The 18,291-nt window shown below is 45.4% G+C and overlaps 1 protein-coding gene across 1 annotated transcript in view; it reads right to left on the reverse strand.

Moving 5' to 3' along the window:
- Window positions 1–7,326: 7,326 nt before the first annotated feature.
- The window catches only part of LOC130120025 (solute carrier family 12 member 2-like), a 44,833-nt gene continuing 33,868 nt past the window's right edge, over window positions 7,327–18,291 (reverse strand). Inside the window, exons 21-26 of the mRNA XM_056288641.1 lie at window positions 16,239–16,352; window positions 11,027–11,138; window positions 10,630–10,716; window positions 10,057–10,192; window positions 7,861–7,928; window positions 7,327–7,482 (exon numbers count right to left, since the gene is read on the reverse strand). Of these exons, the coding sequence (XP_056144616.1) occupies window positions 7,347–7,482; window positions 7,861–7,928; window positions 10,057–10,192; window positions 10,630–10,716; window positions 11,027–11,138; window positions 16,239–16,352 (653 nt within the window). The 3' untranslated portion in view covers window positions 7,327–7,346. The remainder of the gene's footprint in view (window positions 7,483–7,860; window positions 7,929–10,056; window positions 10,193–10,629; window positions 10,717–11,026; window positions 11,139–16,238; window positions 16,353–18,291) is intronic.

Below are 18,291 nucleotides of genomic sequence, written 5' to 3' on the forward strand. Positions count from 1 at the left end.
TTACGTAAGTGAAAAAAGGCAGTCTTGGTGATTTCTTTAATGTGCTTATCAAAGGAAAGGCAGGGATCAAACGTAACACCAAGATTTTTGGCTGTCACACTTTGTGAAACCACAGAGTTGTCGATCGTTATCGTTACTTGATCAAATTGGTGTCTGTGTCTAGCAGAGCCAATGACCAGCATCTCAGTTTTATCTGAATTTAAAAGCAGAAGGTTAAGTGACATCCAGTTTTTCACAGTAGCCAAGCAGGCCTCTAAGTTAGTCATTTGAGTATGATCATTAGCACTTATAGGCACATACAACTGAGTATCATCAGCATAGCAACGGAAATGTATTCCATAACTGCGTATAATTTGGCCAAGAGGTGTAATGTAAAGAGAGAAAAGTAGAGGGCCAAGAACTGAGCCCTGAGGCACACCATATTTAACATCAAACATTTTTGATATAATATTATTATAGCAGACACAATGTGTTCTTCCAGATAAGTAGGACTTAAGCCAAGAGAGAACTAAGCCAGAGACACCAAAATTACAATTTAATCTATCTAAAAGTATACAGTGATCAGTGGTGTCAAAGGCTGCACTGAGGTCCAGTAGTAGAAGCACAGAAGTGGAATCAGAGTCGATCGCCAGTAAAATATCATTTACCACTCTGGTCGGAGCAGTTTCAGTGGAGTGACAGGGCCTGAAAGCCGACTGAAAAGGTTCATATAGATGGTTTTCTTTTATATGGGTCAAAAGTTGTTGATACACAACTCTCTCTAGTACTTTAGAGAAGAATGGAAGATTAGAGACTGGTCGATGGTTATCAAGAGACCCTGGATCAAGGTGCGGTTTTTTAAGTAGAGGTTTAACCACAGCTGTCTTAAAACTGCTGGGAACAATGCCAGTAGTAAGAGATAAATTAACGATGTCTAGCATTGTAGGTCCAAGAAAAGGCCAGGGGTCTTTAAAAAGTTTTGCTGGTAAGGGATCAAGTAGGCAAGCAGTTGATTTAGAAGCTGACACGAACTTAGTCAAAGTATCAAGAGAGATAGTCTCAAGAGCTGTAATAACTGGAACTGTCAGTGCCTCATTGTGTAGATATGAATTTAGTGAGACAGGATCTGCAGGAGTAGATGGAGTCGAAGAACTAATTTTGTTTAAGATCTCCTCAACCTTATTGCAGAAAACATCTAGAAATTCATGGGCTGTGAATGGTGAGCAGCTAGTAGACGACTGCTTTTTAGTAAGTTTAGATACAGTGTCAAAGAGAAATCTGGGGTTATGTTTATTAATATTGATTAAGTGACAGATACGATGTTTTTGCAGTAGATAAAGCACGCTTGTATTTCAATAAACACTCGTGCCACGACAGGTAAAAAGCTTCCAATTTTGATTTTCGCCATTTATGTTCCAGTCTCCTGCAGGTCCACCTAAGAGCACGTGTCTCATCATTAAACCAGAGTGTAGGCCTCTTTAGTCGCCTAGCTCTGGTAGTGAGAGGTGCAACTGAATCGAGGAGACTAGAGAGGGCCACATTTAAGTCACTAGTGAAATTTTCAACATAGTCATTTACCACAGTGAAAGGAGCCAAGACTTCAGGCAGCTGCTGGCCAAATGCAGCTACAGTGGAGGGACCAATATGGCGAGCGGCAATTACATCTGTGCTGACATTAACTGGACAGGCCAATAATGCTTCACATTTGATGAGAAAATGATCTGACACAGCAGATGTGGTTGGCAAGACATTCAGATCAGAAACAGCTTTAGATAAAACCAAATCAAGGGTGTTACCACTGCAATGAGTCGACTCTTGAACAAACTGAGTGAACCCAAAAGTATCAACTAGTGCCAGAAAGGCTTTACTTAGAGGATCAGCAGCCTTATTCAGATGAATATTGAAATCACCTAGAATTAGAATCTCATCAGAGTGAGTAACAAGGCCTGAGACAGATTCTCCAAATTCTTCAAGAAATAACGAGCAACAGCCAGGAGGCGATAGAGTATCACAATTTGGACTGAGCCGAGTCTATTCATGGCTGAGGGAGATGGACCAAGAATAAGAGACTCAAAAGACTGAAATTTAAATTCAAGTCTAGAAGTCAGATTGAAAATAGATTTATATATTAAAGCAACACCCCCACCTTGTTTATTTGCCCGAGCTACATGGGAATAAGTATAGTCGGGTGGGGAAGCTGCATTTAAGGCAGGGGTGTCAAACTCCAGGCCTCGAGGGCCGCAGTGTCTGCAGGTATTTGTTGCAACCATGCACTACACCACCTGATTAAACTAGTTCCTTTCCCTCCTTGATCCAGGAGCTGAGCTAATTAGTTAAATCAGGTGGTGTAGTGCACGGTTGCAACAAATACCTGCAGACACTGCGGCCCTCGAGGCCTGGAGTTTGACACCCCTGATTTAAGGGAAGGAAAACAGGCAAGGCAAGTTTATTTGTATAGCACCTCATCATCACAGAAGCCATTCAAAGCGCTTTACAGGCAGAAGATAAGAAAAAAAACCCATATAAAAGCATAAATTAAGATAAATAAGCGTACAGACAAGTAACAGCTCAAACTCTGGCTACCCAAAATTGTTCTGTATACCCAGAGTGATCCCCTTCACGACGTTGTCCCTTCTATAATCCAGACCCAGTGTGAGTTGATGCAGATCCTTCCAGCAGTGTAACATCGAGTCCCCAATCCCGTTATTCACATACGTGTAATGTCAAGACGTGGCTTGTTAAGAACCAACAATGTCAACACCGACGCTATTCGCACACACCTTTAACATGTTAACTGAATTGCACATTAGCTGTGTTGTATGTCTGCCTTTTTATATATGTTATTTTCTATATTATATTTATTATCCTGTTTTAATGTTATAGCCTTCTCTCACTAAGATATGTGAAAATTTTTTAAAAATGTTTTACATAGTGATGCTGTTCACGTGGCTCGAGTCCTGGCATCTGGACACTGCTTGTTATCCTCCTCATCATATTCTTCATACATTTTATAATTCCATTATAATTGTGTTATCCTCTTTCAATGTTGTATTGTGTAAATTGTGTAAACACAACATCCACTGCACGTTGTGTGTCCTGGGAGAGAGATCCCTCCTCTGTTGCTCTCCCTCATGTTCCTCCCTGTTAAAGGGTTTTTTTAGGGAGTTGTTCCTTATCCGATGCGAGGCTCTAAGGACAGGAAGTTGTGTTGCTGTAAAGCCCCCTGAGGCAAATTTGTAATTTGTGATATTGGGCTACACAAATAAAATGGACTTGACTTGCATCCATCCATCCATTATCCAAACTGCTTTTCCTGCTCTCAGGGTCGCGGGGATGCTGGAGCCTATCCCAGCAGTCATTGGGTGGCAGGCGAGAAGACACCCTGGACAGGCCGCCAGTCCATCACAGGCCCCACCACCACCACACACACACACACACACACACACACACACACACACACACACACACACACACACACACACACACACACACACACACACAGGGACAATTTAGTATGGCCGATCCACCTGACCTACATGTCTTTGGACTGTGGGAGGAAACCGGAGCCCCCGGAGGAAACCCACACAGACACGGGGAAAACATGCAAACTCCACACAGAGGACGACCCCCGAGGTCGGAGTACCCCAGGGCTCGAACCCAGGACCCTCTTGCTGTGAGGCGACCGCCCTAACCACTGCGCTACCGGGCCGCCCAATAGCCATAAATGTTGTCATGTATAAAACTAATGAATTTATAGGTTGGAATATACTCACAGAGTATGGAATGGACACAGATATATATATATATATACACATATATGCATATGTATATGTATGTATATATTTGTTCCTCTTTTTATCTACTGTTTTATAGCTTCACATTGTGTTTTATTATTCTTTATTAGTCTAACAAGTACACTAGGAACCACTAGGCTACATTTCACGTATGTGTAAAGAGACTCGGCCAGTAACAGGATTCTGATCCAACCTGTCCAGTAAACGCAAGCAAGTTTGTCCTTGATTACTAGACCCACCAGTTAAAACTCTCTTTTGAGCTTTTCAGATTTTCCCCATTGGATTCCCCTGCAGTAGCAAAATAAAGTAAATAAAATAAAGTAGCAAAATAAAGTAAAGTAGCAAAAGAAGGTAAATAAAAGAAAGTAGCAAAATAGAGCTGGAGACGTGGCTGATTTGAACACACGGCAGCAGAACCAGCAGAACCTGCAATGAAGCAGCAAACACTGATTTGGTCCAAACGTTTTTTTTAGTTAATTCTTTAATTGAATGTACAAAATACTGTTACAAGATATCTGTTGATGTGTCTGCATTGGGAAACCCCCCCTTTTAACAACACGTCATCCAAAAGCAGCACAGGCGCTGTGGAGCGGGTACGAGCTGCTCTGGAAGAAGACGAGGGATGTAGGACAGACAAAACGGTGGATATTAACTTGTTCTTATGGTCACACTAAACACACACACACACACACACACAACACACACAGGCGGCTGCTGAACAGTCATGACAAACAGTTTTTTAAAAGAGGATGTCATCAGTTAATATGTTAATAAAAACTGGCTTCATAGAAAGAGGTATCCGTGTCAGTATAACCGGGTAAATCTCATCTCTTCTCATCTTCAGCTGCTTCTCCGGGGTCGGGTCACGGTGGCAGCAAGCTAACTAGGGCACTCCAGACCTCCCCCTCCCCTGCAGCGGCCTCCAGCTCCTCCTGGGGGATCCCAAGGCGCTGCCAGGCCAGATTGGACATGTAGTTCCTCCAGCCAGTTCTGGGTCTACCCCGGGGTCTCTCTCCAAAGGAAGGCGCCCAGGAGGCCTCCTAATCAGATGCCCGAACCACCTCAACTGGCTCCTCTCAACGCGAAGGAGCAGCGGCTCTACTCCGAGCTCCTCGCCCTATCTCTAAGGCTGAGCCCAGACACCCTACGGAGGAAACTCGTTTCAGCCGCTTGTATCCACGATCTCACTCTTTCGGTCACTACCCAAAGCTCATGACCATAGGTGAGGGTTGGAAGGAAGACTGACTGGTAAACTGAGAGCTTTGCCTTCCGGCTCAGCTCCCTCTTCACCACAACGGTCCGGTACAACGTCCGCATTACTGCTGATGCTGCACCAATTCACCTGTCAATCTCCCGCTCCATCCTACCCTCACTCGTGAACAAGACCCCGAGATACTTGAACTCCTTCACTTGAGGCAACAACTCATCCTCTACCCGGAGGGAGCAATCCACCGTTTTCCGGTAGAGAACAACGGCCTCAGACTTGGTGCCGCAGGTGCCGACTCTCATCCCGACTCTCATCCCGGCCATTTCACACTCAGCTGCAAACCGCCCCAGTGTGCGCTGGAGGCCGCGTTCTGATGAAGCCAACAAAACCACATCATCTGCGAAGAGCAGAGATGCAACACGCTAATATAATCGGGTAAATCACCTGGGTTTTACTGTAGCGTCGGCAGGTACAGAAGGTCTTTTCCCCCTGTTTGTTTTACTCACCACAGACCACATCCAGCTGCAGGCTTTAGAGGAACAGCTGGCGTGTCACTGAGACACACAACCTGATTCATTGACGTTCACATAACCAACAGCTTTCATCCTCCTCCACGTCACTTCTGGGGTTTAGAAGCGCAGAAGAAGAACGACGGTTATTGACCTGCGGTTTTATTAGAGGAGAAGAAGATCTCCTCATGGATTTAATACGGTCTAGGTTCATTCTGCACCCAGGCTGGCTGGTGTGTACTGAGTATAGGAAGACTACCTTGTCTGGGCTGAGACAAAAAAAGAAAAGAAAAATAAACTGAGGCCGCTCTGATGGCCGAGCGGAGTAAACCGCCGTTCTTGCAGTCCGCTCGCCATGTGGCTGGGAGGTTCGTATCCCAGACTCGCCGTAACCGGTCCCGGCCAGGGCGTCCACGGGGTGAGGCCTTCAATAGGCCACCCTTACCCGAGGGATAGTGGGTGTGGATCGGTGTAGTGTTCGGGGACTCGTCGTTCTCCAGCGACCCCTCTGGCCCATCTGGGCGCCTGCAGCCAAGCAACCGAAAGCATTCTCCCTACGCCTCCTTCGCGGCCTGAAGGTGATGCAATCCATGCGAGGAGGCTTCAGCGGGTGAACTAGCGAGAGCAGCCGACACGAGGTTGAAGGAAGCTGGTGTTACGACTATGTCCTTCCTGTGGAAACGTGAGCCAGGGGAGTTATTCGACAAGAGTTCCGGCCATATGCCAGTGGGTTAATCGGGTGGGATGAGGGGAAAAATTAGAAATACATTTATTAAAAAGAAAAGTAAACTGACGGCCTTGTTAAGAAGAGACTCTTTGGATTAATTTGTGATTCAGGAAGACGACACACTGGGGTCAAATACAGCCATTTTTCCTGCTCGAGTTTCAGTGAGTTTTAGAAAACTACACATAAGTTTCCTCATTTTCCAAAGTCTCAATTCTGCAGCTTTCATCCTCATTTCTTTTTTTCCCCCCTTTTTATTTGGGATTTTCCCCTCTTCCCCCCCCATTGTATCTGGCCAATTACCCCACTCTTCCGAGCTGTCCCGGTCACTGCACCGTCCCCTCTGCCGATCCGGGTAGGGCTGCAGACTACCACGTCTCCTATACGATACATGTGGAGTCACCAGCCACTTCTTTTCACCTGACAGTGAGGAGTTTCGCCAGGGGAAGGTAGCACGTGGGAGGATCACACTATCCCCCCCCAGCCCCCGAACAGGCACCCTGACCGACCAGAGGAGGCGCTAGTGCAGCAACCAGGACACATACCCACATCCGGCTTCCCACCCGCAGACGGCCAATTGTGCCTGTAGGGACGCCCGACCAAGCCGGACATAACACGGGGATTCGAACCGGCGACACCCGCATTGGTAGGCAACGGAACAGACGGCTACGCTACCCGGACGCCCTCGTCTCCATTTCTACCACAGTTGGATCACTTTTAAATAAAATCTTTGACGGGTGTTCATAAAAGAAAATCCAGGATGTTGTGGAACATTTCCTTATCCAGTCGTCATAGCAACAGGCTGCAGAACCACGTCCACTGATGACACCTGCATGAGGAGACCAGATCCTCTAACCCAAAGACTTCACAGGCAGGTTTTCCTTCTTGTGTAAATAAAGCCGTCATTTAGTTGGTCCTCTTGTCTCAAAGCCTCATGTTTGTCCATGTACCACTTTCCTCTGCAGACATTACATGTTGGAGCCAACACACACACACACACACACACACCCTCGCCGTGTTCAGTGTGTGTGTGTGTTTTTAGTGTGTATGTGTGTTTACTGTGTGTGTTTTAGTGTGCGTGTGTGTGTTTACTGTGTGTGTTTACTGTGTGTGTGTGTTTTAGTGTGTGTGTGTTAGGAGTAGAAGGTCAGCACACTCTGATGGTTGCCTCTGACCAGCAGCAGAGGAGGCAGGTCTTTAGACAGCGTTTCCAACCAGCACATGTAAAGAGCACTGGACACTGTCCCCTTTCTGGCCAACGGCAGGCTCCTGCACAACAGAGAGACACATGCATGGATGGACCGACAGTTAAGTCGAAAGACAGACAGACAGACAGACAGACAGACAGACAGACAGACAGTAAGCAAAGAAGAAAAATGCACGGATGATAGATGGAAACATACACAGAGGGAATGACAGTTGTGTAGACAGAAATGGACGGAGAGAGACAGACAGACATAAATGATGGATGACAGAGATGGAGACAGATGCATAGATGGAAAGACAGGTAGCTGTGGATGGACAGACAAGCAGGCGGACGGGCAGATGATGATGGATGTGAACGGCTAGAGCTGTATGTAGTCTATTCCAGAAGGCAGTCTGACTCACGTGTTTCGGTACGGAGGGATTTGAACCCGTGACACTTACATGACGATGAGCTTGGCGGTGCTGGAGTGCTCCTTAAGAAGCTCATTCAGTCGGATCTGACGTTTGGTCTGAAAGTCACAGTGAATAAAGTCAGTTGACCAAATCCTGAAGATTTACGTGTGAACAAACACTGTTTTTGAAGCTTTTTACTGCCCACGCAGACACGGGGAGAACATGCAAACTCCACACAGAGGACGACCCGGGACGACCCCCCAAGGCCGGACTACCCCGGGACTCGAACTCAGGACCTTCTGGCTGTGAGGCGATCGCGCTAACCACTGCGCCACTGTGCCGCCCTATACAAGTTGTGTTTTTTGTAATTGGCTAGGCGGCCAGGTCAGGTGAATCGGCCATACTAAACTGTCCCTAGGCATGAATGTGTGTGTGGGTGTGTGTGTGTGTGTGTGTGTGTGTGGAGCTCTGATGGTCTGGCGGCCTGTCCAGGGTGTCTCCCCGCCTGCCGCCCAAGGACTGCTGGGATAGGCTCCGGCATCCCTGCGAACCTGAGTAAGGATAAGCGGTTCGGCTAATGGATGGATGGATGGACTGTAGTGTCTGGTGGGACTTGGCCAGGAGAAACGACGGGGTGCACAGTGTTTTTCATCTTCATCACAGCAGCCAGAAGAGGAAGAAGGAGGCATGTAGTGCTGAGTTTGTTTTGTGTGCCTGTTTTGGACGGGGAGGTGGAGGGAGGGAGACGGGAGGATTTGCAGCAGAGGCTCATCTCTGACATGCGGATCTGGTAAAGTCCCCAGAGGCCTCGTTTACAAAACTCAGCATCGTTTCCATCTGAAAATGTTGTGTACGCACAAACCTCAGAATCCACGTACACACAAAACTGTTCAGATCTATAAAACCACGCAGCGCACACTCGTACGCAGTCGTGTGGTTTGAACACCAACCTGCACTTGAACTGCGTGTCCTGCTCCCATGTGTCGCCCCACAACCATCCATACACGGGCCATGCTAAACAGCTCAGGGACATGCTAACGTTTCTAAGAAGCCTGTGTTGGACTGTCACTGGGGAGAAGGATGGAGATGTCCGCTTTAAGTAAGGAGGTGAATTTTGCGGAGTGTGAGATGGAGGCGCTCATGGCTGAGGTTGAGCACCGTCACTGTGTTTTGGGGGTCTCGGTAGAGGCGTCTCAAGCAAAAAAGCAAAGAAACTCAAACTCGCAGTGTCGGCTGCACACTGCAAACTGCTGCTGAAGCGTAAAACGGACTTGGTGAAATGTGCGCTGTACTAAAACAACTCGTAAAAACTGAAATCGCGCATATATGGTTCGGGCATCTGATTAGGATGCCTCCTGGGCGCCTTCCTTTGGAGGTTTACCGGGCACGGCCAACTGGGAGGAGACCCCGGGGTAGACCCAGAACTCGCTGGAGGGACCACATGTCCAATCTGGCCTGGGAACGCCTTGGGATCCCCCAGGAGGAGCTGGAGGGACCACATGTCCAATCTGGCCTGGGAACGCCTTGGGATCCCCCAGGAGGAGCTGGAGGGCGTTGCTGGGGAGAGGGGCGTCTGGAGTGCCCTGCTTAGCTTGCTGCCACCGCGACCCGACCCCGGAGAAGCGGCTGAAGATGAGACGAGATCCTTTTTCTGGTCTGTTCACAGACGGCGCATGCTCTGACGAAGGGCTGGAGCAGTAGGCCCGAAACGTTAGCATGTTTTGCTGCCAAAATAAACTGGTGAAAATGAGGCACCCTCCCCGTCCTGTTTCAAACTGGCGAGTGCTTCCCTACATCCTCGGATGTGGTTTTTGAAGCAGATGTTTTTTGGGTTTAGCACCACGGTAAGAGTTTCTTTTTGGGAAGGCACATCCAACTCCTCCATTACAACTCTATTTCAGGATCTCACCATCGGGCGTTGCTGAGTCCCATGTCTGAAAAACTGGGTAAGCTCTACACGCGGGTGAGAGGATGTGTAGAAATGCAGTGAAAGATGCATACACACATTTCACCCCTGTTTACGCAAGTTTTTTTGTGCGTAGCAACCTTAACAAATGAGACGGGGTGTGTGTGTGTGAATGGAAGGAGGAATAGAAACCAAGGAAGTGAAACTTTGAGACCCACAGTCAGGCCTGTATGTTTTATGTCGTTAGCGATATCACCTCATGCCTCGATCTTTGCTCATTTCATTTCTTTAATATCATGATACTGTTGGTATCAGTCTGAACATGCTGTGAGTCACACCTTGGTCTTGTAGAGCTCCAACTCGTTGTCAGTGATCCTCCAGGGCTCCTGGGCCTTCAGTCTCTCTGCCGCCTCCTGCTCCATATCCTCCTCCTTCAGCCGGTACGGCTCAATCAGCTCCTTAAAACTCAGTTTACTGCAACACCGGCGGGAAATGGATCAGTACACCACTAACACAGAGTCAGCCTCAACATGGAGACGTGACAATAATCTGTTCATGTGTCGTCTATGAACTATCGAACCAAACAGACGAGTGTAAATAAACCGTACTAGACTTAACTGAGAGGAACCTGACTGGGTTGAACTGAACTGAACGGAACTGATCAGAACTGCTGAAGTGAACTGAGATGAACTCAACTAAATAGAACGGAATAGAATTGAGCTCAACAGGACTGAACTTACCTGAACTAAACAACTGAACTTAGCTGAACAGAATTGAGCTTATCTGAGCTGAACTTAACCAGGCTGACCTGAATTGATTAAAAATGACCTTGGCTTATCTGAACTGAACCAAGCTGAACTGAACTGAGCTGACCTGAACTGAGCTGAACTGAACTGTATCAGAGTTCCTACTTGTGTTTCTTGGGTTTGGTGTTGATGTCTCCCAGGACGTTGATGTCTGAGAAGTCGATTCTGAACCTGCTCAGCAGAGTGGCCATCCTGAGAGGGAAAACAAAGGAAAACAGTTTTATATTCAGATCAACCCGTCTCATCTATGCACACTATTATCCGATGCAAGGACCTAAGGACAGGATGTTGTGTTGCTATAAAGCCCCCCTGAGACAAATTTGTAATTTGTGATATTGAGCTACACAAATAAAATTGAACTGATTTGACTTGACTATTGTTGGTGTGAGTTGGGCTCCTTCGGGGATTTGGCAGACATTTGTTCTACATTTCCACCAGATTTACAGCGTTCAGGAAGAGCAGGAATCTCTACATGGAGTCTGTGGTTAAGTTGTGAACTCACGCTCGGCGGTCGTGGTCGATGCGGTTGATCTTCCCTCCGATGAAGACGCGAATCCTGCAGTCGCCCCATTTCTTCTTATTGGTCAACAGGTACGGGATTAGCAGGGTCAGGCCTGGAACATTCCAGAAAGATTCACGTATGTTTGATGGAGGTGGTGGTAGTTTTGTGATTAGCAGAAGGTTGTAGTTTTTAGTCCTGCAGTAGAAAGGCGTAGCCTGTTGTGTCTTCAAACTCTTCTTGTGGGATGACTCCCTTTGGTTTTCCAGTAGATGATTGGTTTTACATTGGTTTTACTGCATAGTGAGACTTCAGGTTAAATCCAGTCTTTTATGAGTAATATGAACTTTAAAGACCCCCTCTGGTAAAAAAGTTTTTAACCTTGTTAACACGTACACGTGGTGTTGATAATGTTACAAGACATATGAGGAGCAAAATAAGCAGTCAACACCATAGCTGAGCACATCTGCTTTGAAACTGCAGTGTGCCAAGGACAGTCTCAAAAAACGGATTCAGACAGGCGGGGTTTCCTACATCACAAACCTAAGAAACCAATCCCGTTAATGGACGGGATAGTGCTTTACATATTGTCACGTGCACCCGCTTCAGCGATGTGGGCCAAGGAGAGTGGTGTAGCTACTTATCGTAATTTTGCCAGCTATAGCTTTCACTGCTTTCAAAATGATGGCAGAGACGTGTCTTGTTTTCAGCTGCAAATTTACAAAAGGAGAAACAGCGAGCCTTCACATATTACCAAAGGATCCAAAAATCAGAGAGAAATGGGTGCAGTTTATTTGGAAAACTCGTAACGTCCAAGCCAAATTTCCAGAGAAAACGCGGGTTTGCAGTAGCCATTTTCAAGAGCAGTTTTGAAAATTTATCACAAAAACAGGCGATTCACTACCCCGACATCATCCAACTTTCTCTCTCTCTCTCATTTTCTTCATTCATCAGTCTCTCAAAGTACTCCTTCCACCTTCTCAACACACTCTCCTCGCTTGTCAGCACATTTCCATCTCTGTCCTTGATCGCCCTAATCTGCTGCACATCCTTCCCAGCTCGGTCCCTATGTCCAGCCAATTGGTACAAGTTCTTTTCTCCTTCCTTAGTGTCTAACCTGTCATACAACTTTCCTTTGCCTTTGCCACCTCTCTCTTTGCTTTACGCTGCATCTGCTTGTACTCATCTACTTTCTTCATCTCTCTGACTATCCCACTTCCTCTTTGCCAACCTCTTCCTCTGTATACTTTCCTGTACTTCCTCATCCCACCACCAAGTCTCCTTGACTTCCTTCCTCTGTCCTGATGACACACCAAGTACCTTCCTAGCTGTCTCCCTCACTATTTCTGCAGTGGTTGCCCAGCCATCCGGTAACTCTTCACCACCACCCAGTGCCTGTCTTAACTCCTCCCTTAACTCCACACAACAGTCTTCCTTCTTCAACTTCCACCATTTGATCTTCGGCTGTGTCTTCACTCTCGTCCTCTTCTTGGTCTCCAAGATCATCCTACAGACCACCATCCAATGCTGCCTAGCTACGTTCTCCCCTGTCACCACCTTGCAGTCTCCAATCCCTTTTAGATGGCGCCTTCTACATAAGATATAGTCCACCTGTGTGCACTTTCCTCCACTCTTGTACGTCACTCTGTGTTCCTCCCTCTTCTTGAAATATGTATTCACACAGCCATTTCCATCCTTTTCACAAAATCTACCACCTTCTGTCCTTTCACATTTCTCTCCTTGACACCATACCTACCCATCACCTGTTCATCACCTCTGTTCCCTTCACCAACATGCCCACTGAAGTCCGCTCCAATCACCACTCTCTCCTCCTTGGGTATCCTCTCCACCACTTCATCCAACTCACTCCAGAATTCTTCTTTCTCTTCCATCTCACACCCAACTTGCGGAGCATATGTGCTGATAACATTCATCAACACACCTTCGATTTCCAGCTTCATACTCATCACACTGTCCAACACACTCTTCACCTCCAGCACACTCTTGACATATTCATGAGTATCAAATTCTGTGCACTGTTTAATTCCCATGGCTGTGTGTCTCCTGACTTCCTCTACACCAATGATTTTGTTAATTCTTTTTAATTCTCTGTGTTCCTCAACCTCAGATTTCATAGCCCCTTTGAAGACTAGATCTACCTCAAAGACTAGAAAACAGCTCTGGTTAAATGATAGTATTCAAAGCTGTAAAAGGAAATGTAGAAAAGCAGAATGTAGTTGGAAGAAATCAGGTTTCCAGGTCCACTTTGTGGCAGTGAAAGTTTTACTCCTTTATGATAGGATGGTGAAAGAGTAAAAAAACTTGCTACTTTTCTGGACTTGTTTCTGCCCATCAGCACAACCCCAGATTTCTATTTAAGACTCAGTTAGTAAGCCCAACATCTCCTTGTGCCTCTGCTGATTGTGATGCTGATTGTGCAGTTTTTATTGCACTTTGTTGGAAAGGTGGAGTCAATAAGGCTTAGTATTACCCCCAGTCTTACCTGTTTAGATGTTGACCACCTGCACTTGGATACTTTGAGCTATTTTCCCCCTATTACTATGCCTGAACTTCTAGAAATCGTATCTCATATGAGAATATCCCCCAGCATTCTTGAAATAATTCCAACTATGTTTTTATTTGAAATAATGGATTGTATTGGGCCCTAATTGCTTTCTATTTTGAACAGCTGGCTGTCTACAGGTTGTGTCCCAGATTACTTTAAAACTGCTTGTGTCCACCCAGCCCTAAAGAAACCTGGGCGTGATACTATCCTCCTAAATAATTATCACCCGATTTCTAAAGTACCTTTTATTTCTAAGATTCTTGAAAAAATTGTTTGTAAGCAGTTTTTTGCTGCTGTGGAAAACAATAGTATCTTTGAAAAGTTTTAGCCAGGTTTCTGTCATCAACACAGCACGGAGAGAGCCCTTCTCAAAGTCACTAACAACCTTTTAATGAATGCTGATGCAGGCATGTGCTCAATTCTTGTGTTGCTTGACGTAAGTTCAGCCTTCGACGAATTGATCATCGCATTCTTTTAGAGGGACTGAGGCACTGGGTGGGCATATCTGGTATTGCATTAGACTGGTTCTCATCATATTTGTCAAATGGGAAGTTTTGTGTCTCTGTTAAAAACTTCATGTTGTTTTCTCATATCAAGTATGGTGTGCCTCAAGGGTCAATTCTAGAACCAATTTTTTTCTCCCTTTATATTGTAATGACCACGGATAACTATATTCACTAGCCCTTGGCTAAGGGGTCGGACGGACCCTTTAGTCGACTGGTTAATGTAGTCGCCCATGGTTCGGGAGACCCAGGTTTGCATCCTGGCTACGGCGGTTCCCAGCTGCCCCCTGAATTCACTACAGTATGATTCCCTTGTGGGTCATCCATAGACATGGTATTTCTTTTCATTGTTATGTGGAAGACACATATAGTTGCACCTCCCTGTCAAGCCCACTGACCTCAGCATGCTGAGTTCTCTGCAGGATTGTCTGATTGATTTAAAAAACTGGATGCTGATACATTTTCTTCAGTTCAATTCTAATAAGGCAGAAATTCTTGTTATGGGGTCCCATTATATCACAGAACAATACTGTCATCTAGTGGTTACCTGTTGCAACATATCAAGCCTGTTGCAAGAAATCTTGGCGTCTTGTTTGATAGCAATTTATGTTTCAAGCAACATAATAAGCTGGTCCAATCATATTTTTATCACCTCAGGAATATAGCAAAAATAAAATGATTTTAAATGTTAGAGACGCAGAAACTGCTGCACATGCTTTTACCTCCTCACACCCTGATTGTTGCAACAGTCTTTTCTCTGGGCTTCCCCCCCCTTTTTTTTTCTAAATTTATTTCTGATTTTTCCCTTTTTCTCCCAATTTAGTGGCCAATCGATCCCTATTTTAATTCAAACACCCACCCTCGTACTGCATGCGTTCACCAACTGCATCTCTCTGGCCGGCAGTCTCGAAGGAGACGCCTCTCCACTTTCGTGACAAGGCGACTCCAGGCCGAACCACTGCTTCTTCCTCACACACACAGAGATGCATTCATGTGACGAACACAAGCCGACTCTGCCCCCCTTCCGAAGACAGCGCTGCCAATTATTGCTGCTTCATCGAGTCCGGCCATAGTAGGGTCTGACGAGACCGGGGCGCGAACCCCCGTCCCCAGTGGGCAACTGCATCGACACAAAGCCGATGCTTAGACCGCTACACCACCGCGGACCTTTTCTCTGGTCTTAATCAAAAAACTTTGAAAGGACTACAGACAGTACAGAACTCAGCTGCCAGGCTTTTAACCAGAACTAAGGCACAACCACCTTTAAGGCTCTTCATGACCTGGCTCCAGATTATATTTTACATCTTTTAATCCCTTATGAACCTTTGCGTAGTTTGAGATCCTCGGATCTTCCGTCTCTTCCAGAGTCCAGGCTGAAAACTAAAGGGAACAGGGCCTTTGCCATCGGGGGCCCGAGGTTCTGGAACGACTTGCCTGAGGAAATATGGCTGTCCAATCAGTGTCTTCTTTTAAGTCTCTTCTTCAAACACTTTTTTAAAGGACAGCACATCCTGATTTTACATGAGCTGCCTGCTTATTTTACCTGATTTTGTTTGTTTTAATTTCATGTTAATAATTTTGATTTTGTGTTTTGCTCCCTTAGTGCGTTTATTTTTTTTATGGATTTAGTTCATTTTAATCGCTTGTATTTTAAATGTGTTCTGTTTTTAGTTTAAAGCGCTTTGTAACTGTTTTGAAAGGTGCTTTTTAAATAAAGTTTATAATCATAATATTATTTTTATTATCAAATCAAGCAGAGCATTTTATATGTCTTACAACATGACTTGAGGGGGACTTAAGTTATTCTCACAAGTAGTTCAAAACTAGAAGGCCAAATTACCTTAAGAAAGATGCTGATATGAATCAGAACCAGACACTTCAGTGGTAACCAGCTGTCATTCAGAGGCGTTTTGTTCTAGAGCTCTAGTTGTGTAACAAACTACTCAAAATCACTGACAAATTTCAGAATGAGCAGACCCCAATATTAGTTTGGTACCCTGATATCCATTTTCATTTCCACAACCGTCTGCGGATATCTGCTGGAGCTTTATATTGTCCTAATGGGAGCAGCTAAAAGTAGTAGTAGTAGATTCTTGAACTGGTTTAGTAAATGCAGGGAACATACAGTACAGTGGTTGAATCTCACCTCCGTCATCAAACAGCCACCAAACGTCGATGGTTCCTTTGCCCTGCCGCTTCTTAAACTGCTGGCTAGTCTCCAGCAGCCGCTGGTCAGTTAGACTCAGAGGGGTCTTCGTCTCTAGAGGAAGAAACAGATTTGGCTATCTTTTTAAAGGAGCTATGTATAATATTTCTGCTCTTCTGAAGCATAATATGACTAGTAAACATCCTGTTATGACTAGTATATACCAAAACCAGTAAATGTCATGTTGTGACTACTAAATATAATATGACTAGTAAATATATTATAACTAGTAATTGTAATATGGCTATTAATATCATAATTCATTCATTCATTCATCATCAGCTGCTTCTCTGGGGTAGGGTCGTGGTGGCAGCAAGCTAAGTAGGGCACTCCAGACGTCCCTCTCCCCAGCAACGCCCTCCAGCTCCTCCTGGGGGATCCCGAGGTGTTCCCAGGCCAGATTGGACATGTAGTCCCTCCAGCCAGTTCTGGGTCTACCCCGGGGTCTCCTCAGTTGGTCGTACCCGGATAACCTCCAAAGGAAGGCGCCCAGGAGGCATCCTAATCAGATGCCCGAACCACCTCAACTGGCTCCTTTCGACACGAAGGAGCAGCGGTTCTACTCCGAGCTCCCTCCGGATGGGCGAGCTCCTCACCCTATCTCTAAGGCTGAGCCCAGACACCCTACGGAGGAAACTCATTTCAGCCACTTGTATCCACGATCTCACCCTTTCGGTCACTGCCCAAAGCCCATGACCATGGGTGAGGGTTGGAACGAAGATTGACTGGTCAATTGCGAGCTTTGCCTTCCGGCTCGGCTCCCTCTTCACCACATATCATATCATATCATATCATATCATAATATGACTGGTAAATTACATTACATTGAAACTAGTCAGTATCAGTACGGGTCACTGAGTGGTACTGATTGAAACAAAGTCAATGACTCGCTGCCCCCCAATTCCCCAGAATATCTCTTTATTTTGAATTAGTTTGTCGGGTATTTTGATTTCAGGAATCAGGAGTCAGAAACACTATTTGCCATTTCTGTGGGCTGAGGTTAACGAAATATTGTTTCCCCCAGCCCACAGCAGTGCAACACAAAGACAAAAACACATATCCAAACTACAAGAAAACACATATCCAAACTAGGACATATATCCAAACGATATGATTTGTTGTTGTTATTCATATCTTTGAACACCAGAGGTCAGGTTATAGTAAAATTACACACAGCTCCTTTAAAGGACAAGGCCAGTGTATTTTTATGTTTTTTTTGTACTGTCGACATGGTCTAAAAGGAGATTGGGATCTGTTCGTTTCATGTTGCAGTAATACAGTATAGATAGGGTGTTATATGCTGGAGCATGGTGCACATATTTTTACATATTTTATTCTCATTTCTATTTCTTATTCTATCTTCTATTTCTATTTATTTCTGTTTTTCTTATTTCTATTTATTTCTATTTTCTTGTCACCTTGTTAGTTTTTCTTCACTAGAGCGTGAATGTCTGTAACAGGACCCAATTTCCCCTCAGGGATGAATCAAGTATTTCTGATTCAGGCCCAGGGTATCTCCCGGCCTGCTGGGATAGGCTCCAGCATCCCCGTGACCCTGAGAGCAGGATAAGCAGTTAAGATAATGGATGGATGGATTCTGAAACCAACAATGATTTTCCCCCAACTCACCAACAGCCGCCATGTAGTCAATGTCAAAGACGGCGACACTATGCAAGCTATCATACACCATTATATTCCAAAAACCAGTTTAACCAGGTCACAGAGCTTTATCCTTGTTTTGGCTAACAAAACTCAGCATTATGGACGATGTGGGCATTGTGGTTTTCTTTCAACGTGTTCACAGACGGCCACGGCAACAAGTTATTGTTTTTGCATGTGTAAGGCAGTTGTTTACAGTTAAGCTTTAAGTGGTGCTCTTGCCGTGTTTAGGTTCATATGTAGCAGGCCAATAGACTGTATGAAATAATGGATGTAGACACCATTATGCCACTCATTGGTTTATGGACTACCATCTTGATGCATGCTCATAATA

This window comes from Lampris incognitus, chromosome 1, assembly GCF_029633865.1.
Source record: "Lampris incognitus isolate fLamInc1 chromosome 1, fLamInc1.hap2, whole genome shotgun sequence".
Lineage (NCBI taxonomy): Eukaryota > Metazoa > Chordata > Actinopteri > Lampriformes > Lampridae > Lampris > Lampris incognitus.